The following is a 27,680-nucleotide window of genomic DNA, read 5'->3' on the forward strand; positions in this document are numbered from 1 at the left end:
ACTCTCTATTAACAGTGTGGCTTGTGGCCTGGTAATCCCAATGAGACTGTGATTGCTGGAAAAACCAACAGCTAAAGGACAAGAATGTAGGGATTTCTTTAAAGGTTAAATATAAGGAAATTGATGGGCTCAGAGTAGCTGGACAAGGCAAGAACCAATACGCCCATCCAAGTGGGAAAGCGCAGCTTGCTTGGAACCTGGTAGGTTCTGTAAGGTAAATTCCTTACGGAGAATATACCTAAGACAGTGCCCATGCAGAGTAAGGATTCCACCAGGCCTGAGAGAAACCTTTATTTTCTTAATGAGGAGGGTGGCTTTGTACCCTGTTACTTGCTTATGCAATAATTAAAAATCACTTTCCACATATCCCCTCTTTGAAAAGAACTAAACCCAGGGAAGACCATTTCTTTAAAACTGTCACTATATTTTTATCTGAGAGGCTATCAGTATCAGATTGAGGTTTATTCAAATTCCATGATTATAAAGTGGTTTCCCTGAAGTTTATATTATTCTTCTCTTAGTTTTTAAGAACTTTTTAAAGAAATATTTTATGTTTTATTGCTTTTGTATTTCCATGGTTAACTTATGATTTGGGATACATAATAATAGATCATTTTCTGCGTATTAAATAAATGTTAAATCCTGTATTGCATTATGTATGTCTATGTAGCCCACACACTTCAAGATAATTCTTAGCTATCTAAAATTCCATTAATGTAATTGGCCATCTTGAATTCCATTTCTAAATCCGCAATAGACTTAGTACATCCACATTCTATAGATTTAGAAATTCTAGTATTGATATTGCATCATTGGAAGCACTGGACATAATGAAACACACTATTTATTTATTTATTTATTTATTTTAAGGTTTATTCATTTTTTGAGAGACAGAGACCAGAGCGTGAGTGGGGGAGGGGCAGAGAGAGAGGGAGACACAGAATCTGAGGCAGGCTCCAGGCTCTGAACTGACAGCACAGAGCCCGACAAGGGGTTCAAACTCCCAGACCATGAGATTATGACCTGAGCCGAAGTCAGATATTTAACCCACTGAGCCACCCAGGTGCCCCCACACTTGCTTATTTTTTATATGTACATATAATGAAAGCTTAACTTTCCCAAGAGTATTTTCTAAAATTGAGAGGAAGGATACATTTTGTTTAATTATTTTTAATGATAGCATTTATTGCTAAATAATGTCAGCTTTATGTGATTTATTATCAGATACTATCTGATCTATCTTAAACATACAGAGACAAAGAAGACAAATAGCCTAATATAATCATTGCAGACGTAAAACTTCACCGAAACCCTTAATTATCCAAAACAAGAGGGAATTATTTAATCACTAAATTAATTTGGTTATATTTCACAACTAGCTCCTGCCCTTACTAATTTCCTCAGTGATTAGAAAACAACAGGCGTATCAGTCTTAGACACTTTAGTCTTTTGATAGCTTAACGATGAATTATCTAAATACTATTGATTTTTTAAAACTTATAACAATAGTGAAAAAATATACAAAACAGAAAAACTATGAGAAAGTGTGTCTTTCTCTGTCTCCACTCTCTCTTTCAATAAAAACATATATAGTATCCAGATTAAGGTGAAGAAACTTTCATAATCTGTGCATACAACTAAACATTTACTATTGAGAAAAAATAAAGTTTTCCACGTCTTAAATCATTATGACTTCAAATGTTAAATAGTGTATCTGAATAGGAGTGGTAGAAATAACTTTTAGAGCTATGTTTCTTTTTACCCTGTAAGTATGCCTATCTTTCAATCTTATGCAAAGAAAACTAGAAATGCAATGCTGTTATTTTTTTTTCCTTAAATCTTAGGAGTAGTACAGTTTAGATGCCTGACTTTGGTGCTTTAAAAATGAATTTAATCTTCTGCATATCCTTTCTCACTTCTCCAGCTAAAACACTATGAAGTTTGCACATAATGCAGTTCTTGAAAGTGCTGAGCTGAGACATAGAGTACATTTGACTTGAGCTATTTCAAACTCTCCTCTGCCATAGATGCACACAACTAAATTGAAATGATGCACATTACTTATAAATTATTAACCATTTCTAAATATGGTTCACATGACTGGCTTCACTGAGGTGTTACATCCATCCTTGCAAGCTTCATAACTTTGGCAGGCTAAAGTTGCACAGTTAACATTAATTCTCATCAAAGAGAGGACAGCCTTAGCAATTACCCTGAAAAAGGTCAGATATCAAATTTCCTTATGCTGATTTTGATGCCAAATTGAGTCACAGTGCAGGTTTGGGTATTGTATGACTTCTTCATTTTTGGTATGCTGTGTCATCAATATATGGTGTCACTCTTTGCTCCTCTGACTTATGAGTGTATGATTAAACATTATTCTTCAGAGCATCACATATCAACCATTTGATTCTATAGTTTATTTATATGTATTATTGCATGGGCTTAAATAAATATTTAAAACCAAACTAAAACTATAGGAAATAAATGAATTTATACAAAAGTGTGTCCTTTCATGAATTTTTGGTGTTGCTTGGATTTATTTGGTTGTAAAAATTGTGTGGGGAAGTGACAGAAAAAGATTTAATACAGAATAAAGTAGTGATATTTTAATTATATCATCAATATTTTAAGAGCTTTAAATTTCATTTCAAACATGTTTTTCATACTAAGGGACAAAGATATAATTCTGAAGTTGACTTGATATCAGAAAATTCAGGAAATTTTAAATATGATAGGGATTAAATATTTTAAAATGTATCCTTTATCATATTAACATTTTCATCCATATTTGTTCATAAATATTGCCATAAAAATCCTAGTTCTACTAATTCTAACCCATTATCTCATGAATATTATTTACATTCAATGGCAATGACATCTATAAAGTGACCTTTTAGGTAATGGAAAAGAAATGCTATTAGTCCCAAGACTGCAAGTGGTGACAATGTCATTCTAATTTAATAGACTACAATTTTATTAAATAATATAGGTTCAGTGGTCCCAGGGTCATTTGATTAGGAAATATTTAATGAAGGCATTAATATTTACTCCTACCCAACCTCCAGCTGGAATTTCATGGTGTGAGAGCACCAGGTTAATTGAGTTTTATCACCAAATCTCTAGACCACTTTAGAAATAACTATAATACACATCCCCTAAGGTCTGATCTATGAGCAGTGAGAAAATAGAAGAAAAAATGATTAACGTATAACTAGATTCTGCTGACATCTTCAGCATAGATATTCAATAAAAGTTTGAGCAACTGATGAAGATTTCTCCAACAAAGAATTATTAGTTACTTTGCCTTTCAAACCTTAAATAAGAAAACAGAGAAAAAATGAGTAGATCTTGGTTTAGCCAATAGAAACAAACAAACAAACAAAAACAAAAGACAAACAAACACGAAAACCGATGTGTTTTCTATAGATTCATAATTTCCATTTGTCGCCCAAATTTTTTCTTAAGAATGTACTCATAGGAATACACCTGTCAGGAAAATGAAATTGCAACTATCCCTCTTCCATTTGCCAGTCTTTTAATTCCTCAAAGTCAAATGAATATTAAAATTTGGTATTTATATTTTCATTTTGTATCCCAATCAAATCTGGGAAGCCTAAGCCCATTATTCAATTATGTCCACCAGAGGTAATAACTTAAGTGCAGATAATAATAAAAAATACTATAGTTATCATTTATTTAGTTCTTACTGTGAACAAGCAAATTTCTAAGTGCTTTACATGTATTACTTTATTTGATCTCTACAACAACAGGAAGTGCAGTTGTTATTTACATCCATTTTAAAGGCAAGGAAACAGAGTTATTCGTATTTTGCCCAAAGCCATAGATCTGCTATGATGTAGAGTACAGATTTAAATCCAGGCAATCTTGGGGCGCCTGGGTGGCGCAGTCAGTTAAGCGTCCGACTTCAGCCAGGTCACGATCTCACGGTCCGTGAGTTCGAGCCCCGCGTCAGGCTCTGGGCTGATGGCTCAGAGCCTGGAGCCTGTTTCCGATTCTGTGTCTCCCTCTCTCTCTGCCCCTGCCCCGTTCATGCTCTGTCTCTCTCTGTCCCAAAAATAAATAAACGTTGAAAAAAAAAAAAAATCCAGGCAATCTAACTTTGGAACTTACATTGCAAATAGGTTTACTGACAAAGCTGCTCTTATCCAAAATTCTGAATCAATAAAATGAGTGGCCAAGGTGTAGGAGGAAGATGTATACCAGAGCCAAGAGAAGAGTTTTCCTGCCAGGAACTGAGTCATAATGGCAACAAAGTAAAAAAATAAGATGTTGGCAAGTATCCTCTCAAAGCACTTTGTTTTTCTTTTCTTTTCTTTTTTCCTTTTCCCCCCATTATATGTGTCATAATTCTTAGTTTTATATAGTTTTAGAATAATTTTATTTAATGTTCCTCTACTAATATTTTGCCAATTTGCATTCCCCTACCAATGTCCTAGATTGTAAATTCCATGAAGGCAGGAACCATTTGTGATTTACTCACAATTGTATCCCCAGTTCTTAACACATAGTAGAATTTCAATGAAGAGTTGTTGAGAGAAATTAATGAATCCTGAATGACAAAGGAGTGAATTAGGGAGCAAATGGTGTTTAAGTTTGCTTAAAGAAACCAAGGACTTAATGTGTAGAAGAAAACCAGTCCAGAGCCCGGCAGAGTGCCACTTAACATTTATGTTTCACTGAACTTTTTTGAAATCCCAACCTATGCTCCTACTTTCTTTTCCCCTTCTTTCCCTCCTTCCCCTTGTCCTTCCTCACTTCCTTCTTTCTTTCCTTCCTTCCTTTTCTTCCTTCCTTTTTTCTTTTTCTTCCTTCCTTTTTCTTTTTCTTTCTTTCTTTCCTTCTTTTTCTTTTTTTATTTTTAATGCTTCCATTTCTTAAGTGACAATTCCTTTTTTTTTTTTTTACATTTTATTTATTTTTGAGAAACAGAGTGAGTGAGACAAAGCATGAGCAGGGGAGGGGCAGAGAGAGAAGGAGACAGAATCTGAAACAGGCTCCAGGCTCTGAGCAAGCAGTCAGCACAGAGCCTGATGCAGGACTTGAACTCACAAACTGTGAGATCGTGACCTGAGCCGAAGTCGGACGCTCAACCGACTGAGCCACCCAGGCGCCCCTTAAATGACAATTCTTGAAGTGATGACTAAAAACATATTCTGAATCCTGAATAAGATTTATCAAATGATTTATCTCAGAAGGTGCTTTCTGTGACAGAGGTCAGGAAATATTTAGAAGCTGAGGCAGAAGCATAGAAGAGAGAATAAAGAGCTATTAACTACAAGTGGAAGTTAAAATGAGCATAGGAAAACGTTGGAATATGAAAGACAGAGCTGGTTCAAGTTACAGACCAGAGTAAAGGTCTGCTCACAGGGATGGAACTAATGTTCATGAATAAGATCATCAATACAGTTGCTCCAGTTGCTGCCTTCATGGAATTTACAATCTGGGAGTATTGGTAGAGGACTACAAACTGGTAAAGTATTAGTAGAGAAACATTAAATAAAATTATTCTAAAACTATGTAGAACGAAGGACTATGATATATATATATGTATATACATTCATATACATGTGTATATATATATATACATATAATGAAGAAAAAGGAAAAAAAGGAAAAGGAAAAAGAGTACCTTGAAAGTATGGTAGGGTTCCCTCCCTAAGGAGAGAAAAAAAAAAAAAGAGATAGAAAACTTCAAGCTGTCCGGGCTATGCGCCTATGTGACATCACTCATGACCTTGTAAACTGAGACTACTTAATCAGACTACATATACGTGTATGTTACCATGTATGGGAGACAAAAAAATAGAAAATGTATTTTAAAAATGTGTCACGTGATGTTCGGTTGTCAGTTCTTCGGGTATGAACCCAACGAGTGGTGCCAGCACAAATAAAGTTGCTTCCTGGAAATTAAAAGGCCTCGGTGTCACGACTCTCTGTGTGAGAAACCTGCTACAAAAGGAAATTTTCCAACAAGCTTTTTTTTTTTTTACCTTGTCATCATGACTCAATTTAAACCAGAAAATATTTTCTCTAGAGTGCACCAACATTTAGAATTTAGAAGCTGAGAAGACAAAAAAAGGAGTAGCCAGTGATATAGGAATAAAAACATGGTATTATACTATACTGGAATCATATGAGGAAAATGTTTAAAGGAAAAAAAAAAGAATGGTTAACCATGGTGAAAGTTGCTCGTAGATTAAAACTGATCTTTAGATTTAGCAATGAGAAGAGAGTCATTGTGGAGTGTTATAAATAAGACTGTTTACAATAGGCTCAAGGGAGAATGGCAGAAGAGGAATTGAACACAATGACCACTGATAGCTCTTTTCAAGAAGTTGTTAACAAAAATCATCAGAAGGAGTGGTAGGTTTAGATACCTTTTTAAAAAAGGTTAGATCAATATTTGTACAGTTATGGGAATAATCTAATGGGGAGAAAAAAATTGGTGCTGAAGGAGAGCTAGAGAAGATTTTTTAGAAAGACATCCTTGAGAAGTCAAGATGAGTTGGAATGAGATTCATTGCACAAGATTGGAAGAGCTGGCAAAGCAATGAAAGCAAGGTAGGGTATATTAACATACATACAGGTGGGTGTGCATGTGAGGGACCCACTCTTCTGATTGCTTCTACTTTCTTCATGAAATAGGAACATCATCATCAGGAAGGCCAAGAAGGTGTGGAGCTTGGGGATGAAGGATAGATGTAAATTATTCATCCAAAGGGATGGGATATTAAATGGATTAGGGAAATGTGGTAGTACTGCTGAGGAACTAGAAAATTTCACTCGCTCTTAATATCATGAATTATGACCTTTACGAATGATTTTCTGTTCTTTTCCAGATGCATTCAGGAACACAGCATGTTGATAATTGAATTTAAACTAGACAGGGAGTTCAGTCTGTGAAAGCAAGAGAGGTTAAAGGGCCAGTGTAAGTGAAGGTACACTGAAGGGGCTAAGTAATGAACAACAAACTCTAAACTGGAGAGGAAGGGGATTGAGGACAGCAGGTGGTGACAGGGTGTTAAGATAAGTAGCTTGTAAATCTTGAAGGGGCTGAGATCCTAGAAAGAAGTGAGCAATAAGATGAGATGGATAGAAATTCAAATACCTTAATTTAAACTTAGGAAGGTGATGCAGTATTTTTCACCCCCAAGAGAGCCCCATATGTGTTAAATTAATTCAGTCTCTCAAAGTTGGGGGTTAATCAAAGTCTTAGGATGGAAACATCATTTTCCCTTTTATTAATACTGAGGGATCTATTTTCCAGAGCTGAAGGTCCCCAGAACTGGGAATGAAGAGTGGGAAAATTAGAGATGTCATAAAAAGAAGCTGGACAGCTAGGAGGGCAACAGGTAGAAGTGCTAGAACTGCCCCCAAGAGTGGGAGACCTCACTGAATTGAAAGTTGCTTGCACCCAGTCCAGGAGACTATTGGAGATTACAGGCTAAGGCCAGTATCTTTTTTGTCTAATGTAATGGAATTGGCAATGTAAGGGTTTCAGACTCTCTTCCAGAGCTCAGAAACTCTTCTTCACTTCCTGAATCTGACCACTTACACATTCACTGTGCATGATATGTGCAGCAGTAAAGCAGTTTTGCTGCTGTGGGACACCCCTTCACTGCAGACCCAGCCTTTCAACACTGTCAACTTCTCTCTCATCAGCCTTGAAAGACTCTTCCCCTCTTTTTGGTAACTTCACACTTTTCTTCTTTTCCTCTTTATAGGTTTCTTTACCTCTGCTACTCTCTTAAATACTGGTGTTTGTCAGGGTTCCATTTTTAACACTCTATTCCTCATTTTATGTATTGCCTTGGCAAACACAGGTATTCTCATGGTTTAATAACTATCTATTTGGTTACCATTTAATAATCTCTCATGAGTCTGTATCCCCCTATGTTTACAGAATTTTCTAATCAGAATGAATGTCCTAAGAAGTCCCTCAATCTCTCCACCTGCTCCAAATTGAATTCATAAGCTTTCACTTCAAGCACATGCCTTTTCCTGCACCCTTATCCATCTTCTTGTAGCGCTGAGTATCCCTAGATTTATTTTCCCTTCCTTGATTCAAATCCAATCAATCAGTAATCTTTATTCCCATCGCATTATATCACCTCCTCATTCGTGACTAATATTCGCCTTCATTACAGCTTTAGACTCTTGATTAGTCTTCTTTTTCCTTTTGTCTTGTTCCAAATGACACTGCAGCCAGGAAGATGTTTCTAAAATGTATATTACTCTTTTTTAAATTTTTTTTTTCAACGTTTATTTATTTTTGGGACAGAGAGAGACAGAGCATGAACGGGGGAGGGGCAGAGAGAGAGGGAGACACAGAATCGGAAACAGGCTCCAGGCTCTGAGCCATCAGCCCAGAGCCCGACGCGGGGCTCGAACTCACGGACCGCGAGATCGTGACCTGGCTGAAGTCGGACGCTTAACCGACTGCGCCACCCAGGCGCCCCTAAAATGTATATTACTCTTATTTCAGAGTCCTACCATTTTAGCATGGCATCCTAGGCCTTTCATCATTAATCCCAGTTTACCTATTCAGCTGTATTTCTCCTCCCACCTCTCTCCCTCACACACTGAGATCCTGATTACTTAATCTACCATCACACCCTATTGCCTTTCCTTTCCAGATATTCATGTACTTTCTTCCCTTTGCCAGAATATCTTTCCTTCCCTACTCAGAGCTTTGCTGAACTAGTCACCAATTGTCTTTCAGGACTCAGATTAGATAGAATTCATCTGGAAAACATTTTCTGATGGACCATAGACAGGATGAGAGGATCCCCTAAATCCTTGAATTTACTTTTATATCACGTTGGAATAAAGTTCATGTATAGTTGCCTTTCTTCATCACTATATCATAAGTTCCTTTAAGCCGAGTGCAGTACCTGCTTCACCTTTGTATCCCTAGCATTTAGCCCCTACCGAGTTCTCATTACATGTTTGCTGAATACATGAATTAATGAATAAATTTTCAAATTTCTAGCAAAAGTTCTGAGTTCACTTTGATGAAAAAGGAATCTCCACTGTAACAGATGCAACTAATTACATGACAAACAAAGCCCTGGTGTGGAGCACACAGCCACATTAGCATTTGGTTCATCTCTATTTATGTGGGGTGGAATAAGACAATTACTGATGCCTTTAGCCAGTATGTATTTTGTTAATATATATTATATTAATTATATTTTATATATAACATCTATTTATACGGTAGGGAATATATATATACATATACATATATATATACACATATATATACATACATATATACATACATATATATACACATACATATATATACGTACATATATATATACATACATATATATACATATACATATATATATACATACAATATATATATGTATATATATATTTCATATCCACAGGGATGATCCTGGCTTTTGAACCTCATTGTGGCCCTTCTAGTTTCATTGATTATCCTTCTCTAGCTTTAAAAACTATAAGCCACATTCTCACACTCCATTTTAATTTTTGATACTAGCATGGTACACTTCATACACACACACACACACACACACACACACAAAAGCAAAGTAGGCAGCTAAAACACAAAGCAACAGACTGCACTAAGAAACAAATAAGTTCAGAGACCACAATTACAAAGTACCTCTAAAGGAAAACTCATTCTCTTTTCATTACCTTCCACCTCTAGGTGCCAAAACTTGCGTTTAATTCCAGGTTTTAAAGGAGATTTTTATGTCTACTCATAATCTATTCTCATATAGTTTGCCCAAGAGAGGTTAGCTATTTTCACTTAAAATTGATCCACCTTCACCATACTTGTAAGTTGAACACAAGGACTAAAGGACATGAATCTCTTAACAGCTCCTGATAGGCTTTGATTATACATATCATACTCAATTTAAATGTAGAGAACATCTAAAAATATATTTTTTTGAGTTTCAGAAAAATCATATTTATGATTTCACAAAACAGAAAATGTTATACTTAATTTGATGCTTAACACCTACTAAAGTGTTATTCTCAATTCACAGAAATGCTTCTTGCATTCAGAAATATCTCTATGAGGCAGTATAATGATTCTAAATAATTTTCATTATGAGAAAGCTTACTCACAGAGATAAATTATTTTTTGTCAAATTAAGGTAACATCCATTAAGTTCAAATATCAGATAGTCTGAACAAAACTGTGATTTTTAAAAATATTTCCAAGATCAAGAAATTGTCAAATTCAATTGATATTTGCCATAGAAAACAATTCCAGTTCCTAGTTGTTTTTTAGAATTCATCATAATTAGTTTGTTTTTAAACACTAACCTGACTCTCTCCTACGGACATAAAAGTGTTAGTCTATTCTACTTCAACCACTATCTATACATTTTCTATTGAAAAACCTTGGGAATTAAAGTAAAATATGGTCAATACATTTATCAATAATCAATGAAAGAAGGAATTTCATAACAGCACCCCCACTTAATAATTAATATTATTATATGGATTATATAACAAAGTCTACAAAACAAATTTTATCCAAAATTGTTTATTTTCCATGGTGAACTTGACTGTTTTCAAGAACATGGAGCATAACTTACAGCTTTATCAAAATATATGCTGTATTAGATGCATTTTTTCCTACTAAGTGATAAATTTTAGGGCATGAAGATTCAATCTATATTCATAGAATATAATTTAATATGTGTGTTTTTCCCTTTTCCTTATTTTTTAAATAATAAATAAGGAACTGATCTAATGTATGTGAATGGATACCTTAACATTAAGACAAAAAAAGTTAATTCCCAAACATTCCTGACAAAGGAAATGAAGACTTGAATTTTTGGATGTCTTTCTTCCTTTTTTCCTTTTTTCTTCTTCCTTCCTCCTTTCCATTCCATTCCTTTGTTCTCTCTCTTTCCTTTTCTTCTTTGCCTTTTTTCTTTCTTTCTCTCTTCCTTTTTTTTTAATATTTAAGAGATTTATTAAAGCATCTTATCACAAAGATGGAAACACATACAAATTAGAAACGTGCAACCATCATCTTCCACAGTCAAGTTAAAATGGTATAGATTTTTCCTGTTTTCATAGCTAAAACTTCAGATCTTATACCCAACTTACTCACCCTGAATATTTTAGTCATTCTTCCTGAAAGTATCCAGGGCAGCAAATAACCAAAATGCAAACTATTATATAAAGAAAGTGCAAAGTTACACAAGAAAATGTGTAGAGAACACCACCATCCCTCCCCCGATTCAAGGCAAACAATGGCACTTTGCTCTTGCTTAACCTAGATTGTCTTCAAAAACACTATTAAAATGTAATAGACATAATGATAAAAAAACCCGACTTTGAATAGATGTCAAAAAAAAGCTTGTTAGTGTTTGAAAATAAATGCTTAAACAAAGGAAAGTGTATTTTATGTCAAACAAGTTTGAAGAGCCCTGTATTGCAGCATTCTGTAAAATAAACAAGACAAAAAGCTGGTATAGGGTTTATTGACAAAGGCAGAACTTCTTCAGGCAGGTATGTAAGGAGGCAGTGGCTCTTTCTCAGGCATCTTCACTGCCATTTCATAGGTTGGCAAAACATACTGTGGAGGTGCTTCGAAGGCAGGGTACACAGCAATCTCCGGCATGTTCCTGTTGTTGATGTATTTATAGCAGTTCCAAACACAGCTGATTAGATATGCCTTAAAAATGATGAATAAGGCAAAGAACACAAGAACAATGAAGATGAGGCAGCTGGAGTCCAATGCCAAGAGGTCATCTTTGTAGGGAAAATCAGGTAATTGATCCAGATACTCTTTGATTCTTGGCAAGTAAGTGAGAGAACTGACTTTACTAGCAGAATAACTGTAACTAGCAGAAATTTCCAGAAAATACTTTAAAATATAAAAGTAACATTTTATTTTATTTTATTATCACTCTCTGTAGTTTGCATTTGGTTGCAGCTCCAAAGGAAGTTGCTCACAATGTCTTTAGAAAAAAAATTCACAGGAAAAAAATAAAACTCTCCTCATAATTCACTTTTTACTATTGTTTTTCTTTTACAGAATATTCTGGAGCTCTTCCTAATTTCCCTACTTCATATGCTGCTTTGCTAAGAATTAAAAAGAGTTCATCTTCATCTCTCTTTGGTTCAAAGACTAGACCTCGATATAACAATCCTTCATTAGGAACACTGAGTGTTTCTTCACCAAGCTGGCGAGGGACAGCTCAACATTATTATTCCCCCATCAATCTCTATCATTCCTCAGATGCCTTCAAAAGAGATGGTAAGTATCAAAGAAAACTGCACCTTTTGGAGTTAAACATGTAAGGAACACTTTTTTCAAGACTATTGTCATTGGGGTCAAGACTATTATAATAGGGGAGAGAAGTGAAAAGTCAATACCCCTAAAACAGAAAGTGGCAGAGTGTTTAAGATCTGGAAAAGTGGAGGATGTTAATGGAGAGGTTGGCCAATGTGATTAGAAAATGTATGTGTGGAAAAATTTTTCTTTCCAGTCTTTGGCTGGCCTAATAATTAATTTGACATAAAAGATATTAACAGGGAAAAAAAACTAATTTCAAAATTAAAAGCAGGCAGCTATTATACCTTTTAGACAAAGAATCAATAAATTTGTGAAGAATTAGCAGGATAAAGAGGTTTTGACTTGAGGTAATATATTAGTGAACAAGTAACAAAATTTGTTTATATAGTCTTCTTGGCCCTATATTACCTATTTCTGGTGGTAAAGATGCCTTGTACTCTCCTACCATTTTACATGGCAGGTTGGTTTCCTGCCTTCAGGACAATGAAGGAGGGCTGGAGTGTCCTTCTTGCCCCAGCTGTTTCTTAAACTTTAATTCAAAATAATCAATATGCCAAAATGGCATACTTTCAGGTGGCATATTCTGCTCTCCTTTCGCTGTGTGAGTTTATTAATTGGTGTTTATTAAAGTGAATCTCTTATCCTTCTCTATCTTGATAATTACATTTCAAAGGAATGGGTGCCAGATCCTGGAGAAAGAGTATATTTAGCATTATTTCTGAGTGGAAAATAAATGATGCAAATTTCCAACATTAATACATCAGTTAAAGTAAGGACTTCTGAGTAGCTATTAACATTATGTTTGAACAAGGTTTGTTAGATATTCTCTAACTCCATTGTTTTTAAATATATCAACAAAATAATATAAGGAATTAGCAGTCAGAGATAAACACTAAAAACCAAGTATTAGCAGGCTCTGTGCCGGACTGTTTTGTATGGCTTATCTCAATAATCCCCTCAATAAATATTTGAAGTGGATATCATCACTCTTCTATGTAAGTGGAAAATCAGAACAGATAAGTATCTTTGATAAAATCAAATTGCTAATAAGTAGACATTAAAAAAAATTAATGTTTATATTTGAGAGAGAAAGAGTGTTAGCGGGGGAGGAGCAGAAAGAAAGGAAGACACAGAATCCAAAGTAGGATCCAGGCTCTGAGCTGTCAGCACAGCCCTGATGCAGGGCTCAAACCCATGAACCATGAGATCATGACCTGAGCCAAAGTTAGATGCTCAACCGACTGAGCCACCATGGTACCCCATAAGTAGGCAATCTTCATTTACGTATATCCAGATTTTAAGTCCAATACACTTTGGACTACAGTTCAGTTATGATTGATGAAGGGCTAAACATGCAAAGAAACATTTTGCAAGAACTAAATTATTGGAAATATTCTAGAAATATCATATTAGGTTGTGGTGCCAAGCACAGGAAAACATGTTTATACCAGGAAAACTGGTATAAACACTGTTCATACCAATTGTTGCCATGTGAGCATCATCTCATAGAGTTGGCATTAAATTTTATTTAAGTGTAATGTTAGCTCCTTGATCATGTTTTATTTTTCAAATTACTTATTTCTGGTATAATTTTAAAATTCCCATAATATGCTCTGTGAATGACAGTATCAAAAGAATTAGAAGAGAAGCCACAGACTGGGGGAAAATATTTGCAAAAGACATATTTGAAAAATGACTGTTAACAAAAGTATACAAAGAACCCTTAAAACTCAACATAAGATAACAAACAACCTAATTTTTAAAATGGGCCAAAGACCTTAAGAGACACTTCACCAAAGAAGATAACACAAATGGCAAATAATCATATGAAAAGATGGACCACATCACTTGTTATCAGGGAAATGAAAATTGAAACAACCATAAGATACCAGCACATACATACCTATTAGAATGGCCACAATCAAGAACATTGAAAATGCAAAATGCTCATGATAATGTGGAGGAATAGGAATGTTCATCAATTGCTGGTGGGAATACAAAATTATACAGCCACTTGGAAGACAGTTTGATGGTTTCTTACAAAACTAAACATATTCTTCCCATAAGATCTAACAATTGCACTTCTTGGTGTTTATCTAAAGGAATTGAAAATTTATGTCTACATAAAAACTTGCACATGGATATTTAGAGCAGACTTATTCACAAATGCCAAATCTTGGACACAACCAAAATGTCCTTCAGAAGGCGAAAGGATAAAGTGTGATACACCCAGACAATGGGATATTACTCAGCACTAAAAAGCAATGAGTGATTAAGCCATGAGAAGACATGGAGAAACCTTAAATGTGTATTACCAAGTGAAAGAATCCAATCTGAAAAGTCATATATTATATGATTCCAACTATATAACATTCTGAGAAAAAAAAAAAAAAAGATGGAGTGAGCAAAAAGATTAGTGGTTGCCAGTGATGGTGTTTGGAGAAGAGATGAGTAGGCATAGACAAAGGATTTTTAGGGCCATGAAAATACTCAGACTATCATAATGATGTATATAAATCATTAAACATTTGTCTAAACCCCCATAATATACAAGAGTGGACCCTAATGTAAATGATAGATTTTAAATGATCATGATATGTCAATTTATGTTTATCTTTGGTTAAAAAAAAAGAAGTGGTACCATTCTGGCAATGATGTCACTAATAGGGGAAGATCTGCATGTGCAGGGGTGAAGGTTTTATGGACCTTCCTCTTAATATTTTCGTAAATCTGAAATTGCTTTTAAAAAAATAAGTGTTAAGGTGCCTGGTTGGTTCAGTCAGAAGAACATGTGACTATTGATCTTGGGGTCAAGAGTTTAAGACACACTTTAGGTGTAGAGATTACTAAAAAAAATAATTAAAATAATAAAGTCTTAAAAAACTTCCCACTATATTAATTCCAATATCACAGTCATTAGGCAGAGATGTTTTGGATTTGTGTTCCTGAGGCATCATTATTTCATGAGACAACAACAAAGTACAATCTATTCAGTAGTCAGAACTATAGGAGTCTCTTGTTTTTGGTATAATTTGGTACCAACTAGTGTTCTACTCCTTTTTCTCTTGTTCCAAGAGTAAATTAATATAGCTCACAATGATAAATACAATACAGGTAGTAAATATGGGTTAAAACACATGAAAATGATGAAACAACAAAAATAGGAGCTAAAATAGAGCCAGGCTTGATATTAATTCAAAGTGTCTACTGTAAGTGCCTACATACCTGCTATAAGCTAGTCCCTATTTTGGGTAATTAGCAGTCAAGGAAAAATAAACTCTGGCCAGTTACATATTTTCCAGTGTTCCAAAGAATACAGTGAAATAGTCATTCAGTAGAAGCACCGCTATATCTGACACTAAGACCAGACAAATTTTTTTGGAGGGTCCTCATTAAGAGTTTCTTATTTGATGTAGTAGCCAGTGTTCTGAACATTATTCTTATTGTGTACATAAGAATTTTTATCATATTTAATAAAGGTACTCTTAGCCCAAAAATCAACTACAAAATGAGAAATAATTATCTAAAATTGTACTTCTTGTCTTTAATATGCATACAATCACTTGGGAACCTTGTTAAAATAGATACTCTCAGTAGACCAGGAGTAAGGCCAGATAATCTGCATTTATAAAAAGTTCCAATGTGATGTTGATGATGCTACTTGGTAGACCATGTTTTCATTAGCAAGTCTCCAGGCTCTGGACTAGTGCCATATAATTTAAGTCCTTTGCTACTGTAGTTTAATTCATATTTAGAGAATCAGAAAGAATGGAGAGTCTGAGTATTTTCCAAGTAATCTTCCATAACTATTGTTTTCTCATCCTAGAATTTGATAGATCTTGGCTAGATGTGACTTTGAGTTTGTTCTCTCTGATAAGACCCTGACATATGGCTTTTGTCAGGTAATTGTCTTTAGCCTTAATAGAGAATAAAGCCGGGTTGACGTGCTTTTGTGAAAAATGAGAAAACTAATAGAGCCTGAATAGAAAGTCATACCACTCCTGCTCAGAGGTAAGCCCAGAAGTACCCCAAGATAGAGCTAAGATTTTTCTGAAAAATGTAGAAATCTCATTTGCAAAGAAATTTGGGAAAGAAATTCTACTTTTGTATATAAAACCTGGAGAACTCTCCCACACATACACAAAGAAACATAAAAGTATATTCATTGCAGTATATGTTTAATAACAAAACATTGGAGACAACCCATATTCATCAGAAAGGAAATGGATACATAAATTGTAATTTTTCATTAATGAAAAATGGTTAAGGTGAATAAATATATATAAATAAATATAGTGTATAAGTATATATAAATAAACTATATATATGTATATAATTTGACAAACAAAATGGATATATCTCAAAATACAATGTTTAGTGAAAAGCAAAGTTACAGAGTACTACATATAATATATATATATATATATAAGAACTTAAAAATGAAAACAATGGATATTATATATGGGTATATATGCGGTACAATTTTAAAAACATGAACTTGAGGGATCAGGCTGACTATAACACTTACCTCTAAGGATGAAGGGAGAATGAGAGCAGAGAAATGATACCAGAATTGGGAAGGTTGATGACCTCAAGTGTGTGATACTTTATTTCTTAAAATAAAAAATTCTGAAACTAATATAATTAAGCATGTGGTAGGTAAAATCTAAACTGACTCACAATGATTCCCATCTCCTGATATTTACAGTGTAATTCTTTCTCTTCAGTAGTGGGCCAAAGCTAGTAGCCCGTTACTGCAGAATAGATTGTGGAAAAAGTAATGGAATATGACTTCCAACATTTGGTTACAAAAGACTCTGGCTTCTATCTAACTTCCATTCTGAAGGAGAATGCATAATCAGGATCTGGATAAACAAAGTTTGATGGGCTATAGGGATTAGCTTGCCTAGAGAAGAATACCAACCTGTTGAGATGATCACAAGATAACACAGAAAATTAAAATAGATGGATGTTAGGAAGACAACCCTAAAATTATGATATTGTAAGAAGAATCCTCTGTAGAAAATGTAGAAGTATGGTGAGTATACTAACAGAATGAACAAAGGTTATTGTTTATTATCTCACAGTTTCTGTGAATCAGGAACTCACTGATGTGGTTCAAATGGATCCTGTGTCTTTCACAAACTGGGACTGCTATTTCATGCCTACACTCAAATGGGTATGGATCCACTTGTAAGCTCACTTATATGTTGTTGGTTGGATTCAGCTCCTGATAATTGTTGGACTGAGGGCTTTAATTATTCATGGACTGTTGGCCAGAAGCCATTCTCAGTGAAACTTTCCACAGGGTAGCTCACAATGTAGTAGTCAACTTCCAGCAGCAGGAGAAAGCCAGTGCAAAAGAAGGAAGACTTCAAGAAAAACAGAATAGTCAGTCACTAAATACTTGATTCAGTCAGGAAGTAGAGATAGTTAATGAAGAAAAATATTTGAGCTAAAATCATGAAGCAAAAAAGAGAAATGGAGCAGTACTTTGAAGGGAGAATGTTGCTCACTAGAGTCAAGCAGAGAAGTCCTCAGAAAGTATTTTGCTTTCAATTTGATATTATTATTTTGGGTAATAATTATAATCACTTCAAATTTTATCACTGCAAATGTTCCACCCAAGAAGAGGCATTATCTAGTTTTAAAAGACACGAAGATGTTAATAATTACTCTAAAGTAGTTGTTTGAATGTGTCACTTAATTGATTTAAAAAGTTGACTAAGGTTTAAATTGGAAATTCTCATGGTAATATAGGTTAATTGAAAGCCCTTATGAGTCAGCACCTCAAACACCTGCAGAATATGCACTAATTTTGGATTTTGTGATGTGGACAAGGATTGTTAACTACTGCTAACGTTACCTTCTCCGTTTATAAATGAATAGCCAACAAACTGGTCTTTGACTTCATTTCTTTTTGTTGTGGTGGTGGTGTTAGTAGGAGTAAACAAGTGTAGAGAGCATTTCATTCTTTTATTTGTGACAAGATGGTTAGCTTAAAATCGGTGTCAAAAATAAACAAACATTTATAAATAAATAAATAAATAAATAAATAAATAAATAAATAAATATTTTATCTTCCTTGAACAGAGGCAGGTCTGGATTAGGAGTAATGCTGACACGAAAGCTCAGATTTTTACTAGGGAAGTCCATTCCTGAGCTTCAGAGACTACAAATGCTATATCAGATGGAAAAGTTACAATCAATTGAAGCAGATTATATTTTTACTATGATTAAGCATATAATTATGCATTTTTTACATTTCCTCAATGATAAACACAACTTGTAATTTACATAACACTCTGAGTCTACCCAGCCTTTGGAGTTTCAACCAGTAGCTGCTGACATGTGGAAGATTCCCACACCTTACCAAATTTGTTGCCTCATATCCTCAGTACCTTGGGCTGAATTTCATTGTTGACATGGCTTATTTCCATATTTGATTTGGCACATGTGCAATGGCATCATAACTCAAAGCAATCTCTGTGTTAACAATTTTCTGTTGTTTCTTCAAAACAACCTTTGCTGATAAATTGTTTTGGAGGTTCAAATACAAAATTTAGATGATCTTTTATAAGAATAAGAATTCCCTCTAGGAGGGGAAATGGTATTTCACTTGGGTGATATACTCCTATGTAAAAAATCAGATCACTCCAGTTTCTCTTGCTTTAAAAACAAATATATCCTAATAAACGCCTTAGAATTTTATGACCATTCATTGAAACTTTGTGACTTTATTCTTTATTTTATTGTTAATTTTTAGAGCTGCTATTATTGTTTTACATTAGTGTACTATTCTCTCCAATTTAACTGTATGCCATTTGTGCAAAAAGCATCTCATATACTATTCTTTATCTGCTTTCGTCACTTAGAGTAGTGCCAGCTTACTAGGAGCTTAACAAATATTGTTGAATAAAGAGGTATCTACTTGAGGAAACTTAAATCTGAATTAAGGGTGAATTTATATACCATGATAGAACATTTGACTGAATATTGTTTACCTAAACTTTGTATTCTGCATTACAATTGAAGAGGCAAAAGCAATGTCCTCCTTCTGTTGACATGGTAGCATAGTAGTTTGGCATCTTCTGAAGGTTGTATGGAGTTGGTACACTTTGAACATTCTCATAAGTGATAGCATCTCTGAATCATCTGACCTTCCTTTTATAGCTACATTAGAAAATGACAAAAAAATCTATTAGACTCTCAATTTATATTATGTGCACAGCATAATGTCACTTACCCATGAAACATTCATCACAATGCTTTTTAATAAATAATGCTCTTCAATTCTTAGGAATCCTTGAAAGTTTTATAAAGACAGTTTACACTTGTTTAACTTTTATAAAGAAACAATTTTAAGTTGAAAAGAAACTTAAAGGAAGTTTTGGATATTTTTTCAAGAATTCATTTTAGATGTTCACATGGTGTGAAAATTTTTTCTCACATTTGTAATTATGAATGTCATCATAAAGTGTAATTTCTAATAAAACAATTTAAAATTTCTGGGGAATATCATATAAAATATATTATGATATTAAAAGTGCATTTTTTTGTAATTGTGTTTGACATTATAGGCTGATATTTCTTCTAGATGATATTACTGAGATACTTACGTCACATTACATGAATAAACTAGAAAAGCCATAAATTAGAGCTATCAGCAGATAGAAAGTGTTGGGGTATGACATTGGACCTAATCTTTGAAAAAAAATAGACATAAAACAATTGTTTAAGAGAGGATTACAGTATAAAAAACAAGTTTAAGTGTCTGGTCATGATCCAGGAAACAACTGGAAACAGAATGACCCAACACCAAGAAGCATGGCTTCCCTAGGGAAACTAGCTGTAGGACTTTCAGATGAGGTGACACTTAAACCATCTTGGCAGGAAAAACGTTAGTATGTGGGTGGCCTATCGATAAGTGACAGAAATTTCACAAGGAGTTAGAATGGGATACCAGCTTGATCCTAGGACAGGACTCTACAAGGTAAACCATTGTGTCCATAAACAAATAACATGCCAGTGCTTTAAGAAACTCCACTGGGAGGAAGGCAAATGGGTAACAGACTCCTCATTTCACAGTAGAGCTTTATCTTCCTACTCAGACATCTCTCATGGAAGATTACGGCCAATACCATGTTAATTTTAGGCATCCGTGGTTTCATGTTTATTTTCTCCTAATGATTCTAAGAAGAGGTGTCTACTTCCCAGATGTAGGAAGAAGTGAGGTAGTTTGGGTTGTCTCAGTAATTCAATGACATCACTTCAAGTTAGAGAGTGGAGACCAGGAATGTTAAATAACCTATAATTATAATGCACAGGGATCTTAAATGTCCTTCCAGGCATTCACATGAGAAATTATTAAAATTCTCTTTAGAATTTTCTATGACAAGACCCCAACTTTGTATTATATTACATACAAAATCTTTTTGAAATATAATGGGCATGCCAGTGCAAAATCATATAAATTACATGAAGATTATATTTAATTTTGTTAAGAGTTTTTCCAGGAGTTGTTGACCATTTAAAAAATCATACCACCTAATGATAATGCCACTCAGAATATTTGAGCCACCAATACCATACTTGGATCAGTTTGTAATTGTGGGGATTTTATGAACAAACTTTTGATTAGTTTCTTATATCTTTTATTATAATTGTTCCTGAGAATTTACATAGCAAATTAATACTATTCTATGTTAAATTACTTCCCTTTGATTTGTCCTTTCATTAATCAGAAAGATATATGTACGAAGGTATCCGTTAATTTAAAAATTATAAAGGGTGAATAATAAAATATTTGTTATTAAAATAATTTGAGAGCTACTTGCCTAAACATGGAGATGAAGCACATATCCCTCAATTCCATATTGTTTTGGGGGCTTGCTGAGACCGTGGTGGGTGGGATTGTCACTAAGGCTTCTAGATAACAAAAGGGAAAAGGAGAAAAAGAAATTTTATATTTATATTTATATTTATATTTATATTTATTTATATGATTTCATGATTTACAAATGTAATTTAAACATCTGTAATTTATGCCATGCTATATGATTGCCTCCAAACCTAGACCTGGCTTATCTCCATGGCTGGGGTCATTGTGACCAAACAACAACATATCTTGTTTTCCTGACATAAAGCTAAGAAAAACCTCTCTCAGGGGAATTCAACAGTGCCTTTCTCACATGTCTACCTTCTATATTTTAGTTAAAGGTTTGGAGACCTATTGCTTCCATGGGTGAAAATCCCTTTGGAGGAATGTTTTCCTTAGAGAAAATTCTGTTCTTTATGCAGATGACTGAGCCCTAACTTGTTATGTGGTTTCCTTGCAGAGAGTAAGATCAATAACTCCACAACCCAAAATTGGTTCAGGTACAGATTGATGATGTTGCACATATGCCAGAAGGGCATGAAAAGATTTATTATTCATGTCATGAGGCTTGCTGATAAGAACATAATAGGTTGGTCTGAAAATGGCTTGAGCAAAGGAACAAATGAGTTGCTTTGGGTTTTATTGTGGCTGGGGAGTGGGGACTGGTGAAAATTCCAATGTGCGTCAGGGTTTGTAGAGTGTAAATTTCCCCACCTGAGTCAAGGAAGGGATGTTTTTCAGATATTTATCCTGGCTTATCAGCTTTTCCTGAGATGAAGAAGAAGGGGAAAATTTACTGATGGGGCTTGAAAGCCTTTAGTGGTCAAAGATAGAAAAATGGAGTCAGACTCTTGGTCATATGACAATATACTGTAAGTCAACCTCGTGTGAAAAAACAAAATAAGAAACAGCATCCATTAAGTAAAAATATCTACTACATAATAGCATTAGACTTTCTAGAAGGATTAACAAAATAGGATTTATAAATAAAGACATAGGATGAAAATCTATTTTCAGAATTTGGGTATATGAAAAAGTACCCGACCTGAAGGATTAATTAGAAAGCAGTTATAAAAATTGGAGCACTATAACTGATAAAGTTATATTTAAGGTTGAGTGGTTGAATAGCTCCTGTCTTAAGCCTTAGGTCTGAGATTTACTTTAGGTAGTAATCAAGAGGTTTGAACTAGGGAAGAGGAATAGAAGCCAGGTCCTATAATCTAATGATTATACGTATTTCAGTGAACATGGCTTACTAATCAAGCTATATCCTCTTTAAAAGCTTGAAAATTATTTTGCTTTAAATGTAATATTAATTATGGAGCACCTGGGTGGCTCAGTCGGTTAAGCGTCTGACACTTCAGCTCAGGTCATGAACTCACCATTCATGGGTTTGTGCCCCACATAGGGCTCTGCACTGACAGCTTCAGATTCTGTGTCTCCCTCTCTCTCTGTCCCTCCTCTGCTCGAAGTCTCTCTTAAAGATAAATAAACTTAAAAAAATAAAATAAATGTAATATTAATCAAGTAAATTCTGAATGTTATATCAACTTCTTAACACAATACATATTTATTTCTCATTCAGATCACATTCGATTTAGTTTTTCAATGAATGCCTTTCCATGTGGAGAGTTTGGGTATCATTAGATTTGTCCCATCTAATACCTTTGATCTCTATTAGGTCCTCACTGGCATCTACTGCTATTTTACCTTCAGCTAGTTGATAAAGAGGGGATGGAGAATTGTGCATGACTTTTTGTGACTAGTACTGGATTTCACATACATCTTTTTGGTCCAGAAGGAAATTACATGGCTCCAATCCAATCATAAGAAAGGCTAAAAAAGTTTCCAGTGTTCCTAGGAAAAGGAAATGTGATTAGTAAGCAATTAAGTGGTCCCTGCCTCATACGAATAAGCAAAACCTTATGAAATATAACTTTGTACTAATAATGGCAAAAAGGTTTCATGGAAGCTGATGTATAAAAGGGCTCTTAAAGTATACTTCTTCATTTATTAATCAATTGTGGTTAAAATGGTTCAAAACCAGTTCTTTTGATTATGTAGGAAACAGTTTGTTTTAATAAATTAAAGTGGAAAATTAAAAAAAAACATTTTGGTTAAATTAATTTCTTATTATCCATACTATTCTATCAGCAGAACATAAATATCCTTAATGAAACCTTCATATTCTAATCTTATAGGAAATTTCTGTAAACTAACAAAGGAATTATTAAGGTACTAATCAATTCAATTATAGGAAACCTTGAGTAAACTATATGTATTCTAGAGCAGAGATGAGTAAAAAGCTGTCTTCATCTGGGACACAAATTTCCTTTTTATTTCAATATGAACTTTATTTTAAGATAACTCCAACAATAAAACAGTAATTTGTGAAGACTTTATGTATTACTACAAGTGATCAAGCTAAGACTGGATAAATATCCCAGAAACTTTTAGAAAGAATGCTTAAAATGAATGGAGAATTATTCTAATTCTCTAAGTGTATGGCTATAGGACAGCATTCCAATGAAACTTAAATTAAGCATTTTTAAAATATATTTTAGAGAGAGAGAGAGAACATGAGTAGGGGAGAGGGATAGAGGGAGAGAGAGAGAATTCAAGCAGGCTCCGTGTTGTCAGCGCCCAAAGTGGCGCTCAATCTCGTGACCCTAGAATCATGACCTGAGCTAAAATCAGGAGTCAGTTGGGTGTTCAACTGACTGAGCCACCCAGGAGGCCCTAAATTAAGCATTTTTACTTTCACAAGTACCGTTATTTGTAAATGACACTTTTATCCTTTATTTTTCCTGGAAAGTTCAAAGTTCTCACTGTTACTATTTTTCTTTAATTCATTTTCTCATAAGTAATAGAGGAAGACAAAAAATAGTTTATTAATTAAGTATTTATATGTAAAATATATCTCAAAACTGAGCAACTTAAAAGACCCTTTCATTTCCTCACAGAAACTGTGTGTCTGGAATCTTGAATTGGCTTAGCTGGATAGTTTTGTTTAAAGGTCCCTCTTGAGATTTTAATCAAGATGATATTGTAGTTGCATTCTCGTTTGAAGGCTTGACTCATGGAATATCTACTTAAAAGTTGACTCATATGGTTGTTAGTAAGCCTCAGTTTCTTGTTCGCAGCTGGTTAAATCCAGATTCCAGTTCATCAAATGTGGGCCCCACCCAAAACCTTGAACAAGTATCTTCCCCTAGAGAGAGTGACTGACAATCACAGGGCTGAAAATATTTTAAAGAACAAAAATGTGAAATCAAACTAAATATGATGATATAATACGTTAAGAAGTAAGTTTTAGAGCTCAGGAAACAAATGGAAAGCAAAATAAAACCATTACAGAATTGAAAATCTCATTAGTGGTAATATGGAAGCAACTGAAAAGATAGGATATAGCTATAATATTTCAAAAAGTTAAACAAATGAGAAAAGAATAAGGATATAAAAGTTGTTACACAGATGATAAAAAAGACTTAAAATATATCCCTAATTGGTATGAGGAGAATTGAGCAAATAAAGAAGAAATCTTCCTGAAAAAGAATGTCTTGAACCTACCAGTTATACAAAATGATTAATACCAAGACATATTCCTAAAAATTCTTAAAAAATCAGAATGAGGAAAGAGACCTATGGACATCCAGGTGGAAAATCCAGTCATTTAGGAGTGAGAAAAGTCAGGCTGGACTCTGACTTTACCTTGGTAATGTTAAATGTGGTCAGAACGTGGAAAAATATCTCCAATCATTAATGAAATTAATAATGAACACATAGGGGTGTCTGGGTGGCTAAGTCGGTTAAGTGGCCGACTTCAGCTCAGGTCATGATCTCGCGGTCGGTGAGTTCATTCCCCACGTCTGGCTCTGTGCTGATAGCTCAGAGCCTGGAGCCTGCTTCTGTTCCTGTGTCTCCCTCTCTCTCTGCCTCTCCCCCATTTGCGTTCTGTCTCTCTCTGCCTTTCAAAAATGAATAAATGTTAAAAAAATTAAAAAAAAAATGAACACATAATTTGTGAGCCAAGTTGTCTTTCAATTGTGAAGACAACAAACAGATATATATATATTTTTAATGCTTATTTATTATTTATTTTGAGAAAGGATTCTCTGCACTAACAACACCTGGCTTGATCTCACAAACCCTGAGATTATGACCTGAGCCAAAATCAAGTTAGATGCTTAACCAACTGAGCCACCCACGCATCCCAACAAACAGATATTCTTAACCATAAAGCAAAAAAAAAAAAAAAAAAAAAAAAAAAGAGAGAAAAATTAGGGAGTAAACTAAGAGGAAGTGAAAGAAGGCATGTTAATTTCATCCTTCTTTGTAGCAGAGAATCAACAGATCAGTTTTAAAATGAAACAATTATCTTATGAGGAAGGACTTTCTGCAGGTATGAAACTGATATTTTACAGAGAATAACCACTAGCAATATAAGTTTATCCAACTATACCTATCCTGCAGTCTGTTCACTAAAAAGTTGATGTTAAGAAAAAAATCCCTCAAAACATTACTCCTATGAGATTTAGATTGTGTGTGATGGCATCTGTCTGTTACACAACTATCTCAAAGATTCTTACTTTGTTAAATAAAGATTTTGATGTATAGGTTATCAAGAACTTTGTGATGATTGTCATATATGTTTTGAAGTTCACCTCTACATGTTAAGCTAAAAGCTGCAAAATGTAAAGGCATTGCTTACAGCAATTAATTGTCTCCACCAATAGATGTAGTGTACTACTTCAGGAGAATGAATCAAATAATCTGAGTTTACCTATAATCATACATTCTTGGTATGAAATCTTAAAAATGAATCTCTTTAGAGATAGAATCATCGATTACCCTTTGCTGGGGACTGGGAAGCTCTACATAGACACGTGTTCTTCAACTCCTTACAATGAACTTTATTTCTAGGAGAAATATAAGAGAGAGAAAGAAAGAAGAGGGCAGCCAATTGCTTGCTAAAATGCTTTTGGAAGTGACAATGAACAACAAAGAGCTGACAGAAGATGAGCAGCCACAACAGAATATATGTTTGTTAGACCAGTCTTTTATTTTTTCAATGTGTAATTTAGCAAATCTTACCCCTCTGCTTTTCCCCAGCCTGACAACCTTTATTTTTCTTGTCCTGTTCTGACAATTTTCAGAATATAAGATTTAGAGCCACAGATCCTTAGTTAAAATCAACTGTTTACTTTGCCACTAATTTTGCAGAAGTTTCCTCTCAGAACTTCAGAGTTTTTATCTTCGAATTCTCTCAGCTCAGATAATTAAATAATAATATATATTAAAGTGCTTTATAAATGTTATAACAAAATAATAATAGTAAGAGTAAGAGTAGTGGTAATTGGATTCTAGATTCTGGATTTGTATCCCAGGTTTGCCATATATTGACTACATACATTTAGTTCATTAATTTCAGCCTGTTTTGTCATCCATAAAAAGGGAGGATTAATTTTAGTCACATGGTTGTTGTGAGTGTTTCATGATATAATAGATATAAATTCTTCAGTATAATGCCTGGCGTGTAGTAATTACACTAAAAGTAAATGTTAGGTGTTGTTATTACTAATTATAATTTATTGAGTACTTGTGATACATTAAGTATTTATAAATGCTGATGTCAATCAATCCTCAGATTATCAGGAGACATTATCATCCACAATAAATAAATGGAGTAACAAGGATAAAAGTAGTTGGTTCAAGGCTAGAAAATGATAGTACTATAATTTGAACCTAAGTATGTCTAACTCAAAAGTTAGAGTTTTGAAATATATAAAAATATAAAATATATTTATTAAATGTTAATTTTTAAAAACAAGTTTTTATTTATTTTGAGAGAGAGAACATGAGTAGGGGAGGGGCAGAAAGAAAGGGAGAGAGAGAACCTCAAGCAGGCTCCACACTGTCAGTGCAGAGTCCTATGTGGAGCTTGAACTCATGAACTGTGAGATAATGACCTGAGCTGAAATCAAGAGTTGGAGGCTTAACTGACTGAGCCACTGAGGTGTCCCTATTAAATGTTAATTTTATGCATCATGATTATTTATAATGTTGACTTAAATGATCATATTTATAATGTGTAAACACTGGAAGGGATTATATTTTCATAACTTCATCATACAGATTAACTGTAACTGAGAGTTTGACAGGTTTCATGGGCTTTTCCAAATTTTTATAAATATATTATAATGCAACAATAGAATATTTTGACAGTAATTTTTGTAGTTATTTTTATTAAATTTTTTTGAGTAAAAGTTTTAAGTGATAGCAATGTCATTTGGTATAGAGAAACAAATTTCAGTTATTTTCATGTCATATTTTATTATTTGTAACTTCAAAAAAAGAACCTCAGCTAGGTTATCTAGGACTCAAAGAAAATACTTGTCAGTGCCTGCCCATTGTGAGTGCTCAGTTATTATTGGATGAATGTTTAGAGTGCCATGAACACTTTTGCTTTTCTTTGCC

General features: G+C 34.1%; 1 protein-coding gene across 3 annotated transcripts in view; it reads left to right on the forward strand.

Annotated features, from left to right (window-relative positions):
* CNTN5 (contactin 5) overlaps positions 1 to 27,680 on the forward strand; it is a 1,391,028-nt gene that overhangs the window by 821,611 nt on the left and 541,737 nt on the right. For all 3 annotated transcript variants that reach the window (XM_086678621.1, XM_086678620.1, XM_086678619.1), the window contains one exon: positions 12,065 to 12,286. In XM_086678621.1, coding sequence (XP_086534747.1) covers positions 12,065 to 12,286 — 222 coding nt within the window. The remainder of the gene's footprint in view (positions 1 to 12,064; positions 12,287 to 27,680) is intronic.

This window comes from Puma concolor, chromosome D1 (assembly GCF_028749965.1).
Source record: "Puma concolor isolate L17-30 chromosome D1, mPumCon1.1.hap2, whole genome shotgun sequence".
In the NCBI taxonomy this organism is placed as follows: domain Eukaryota; kingdom Metazoa; phylum Chordata; class Mammalia; order Carnivora; family Felidae; genus Puma; species Puma concolor.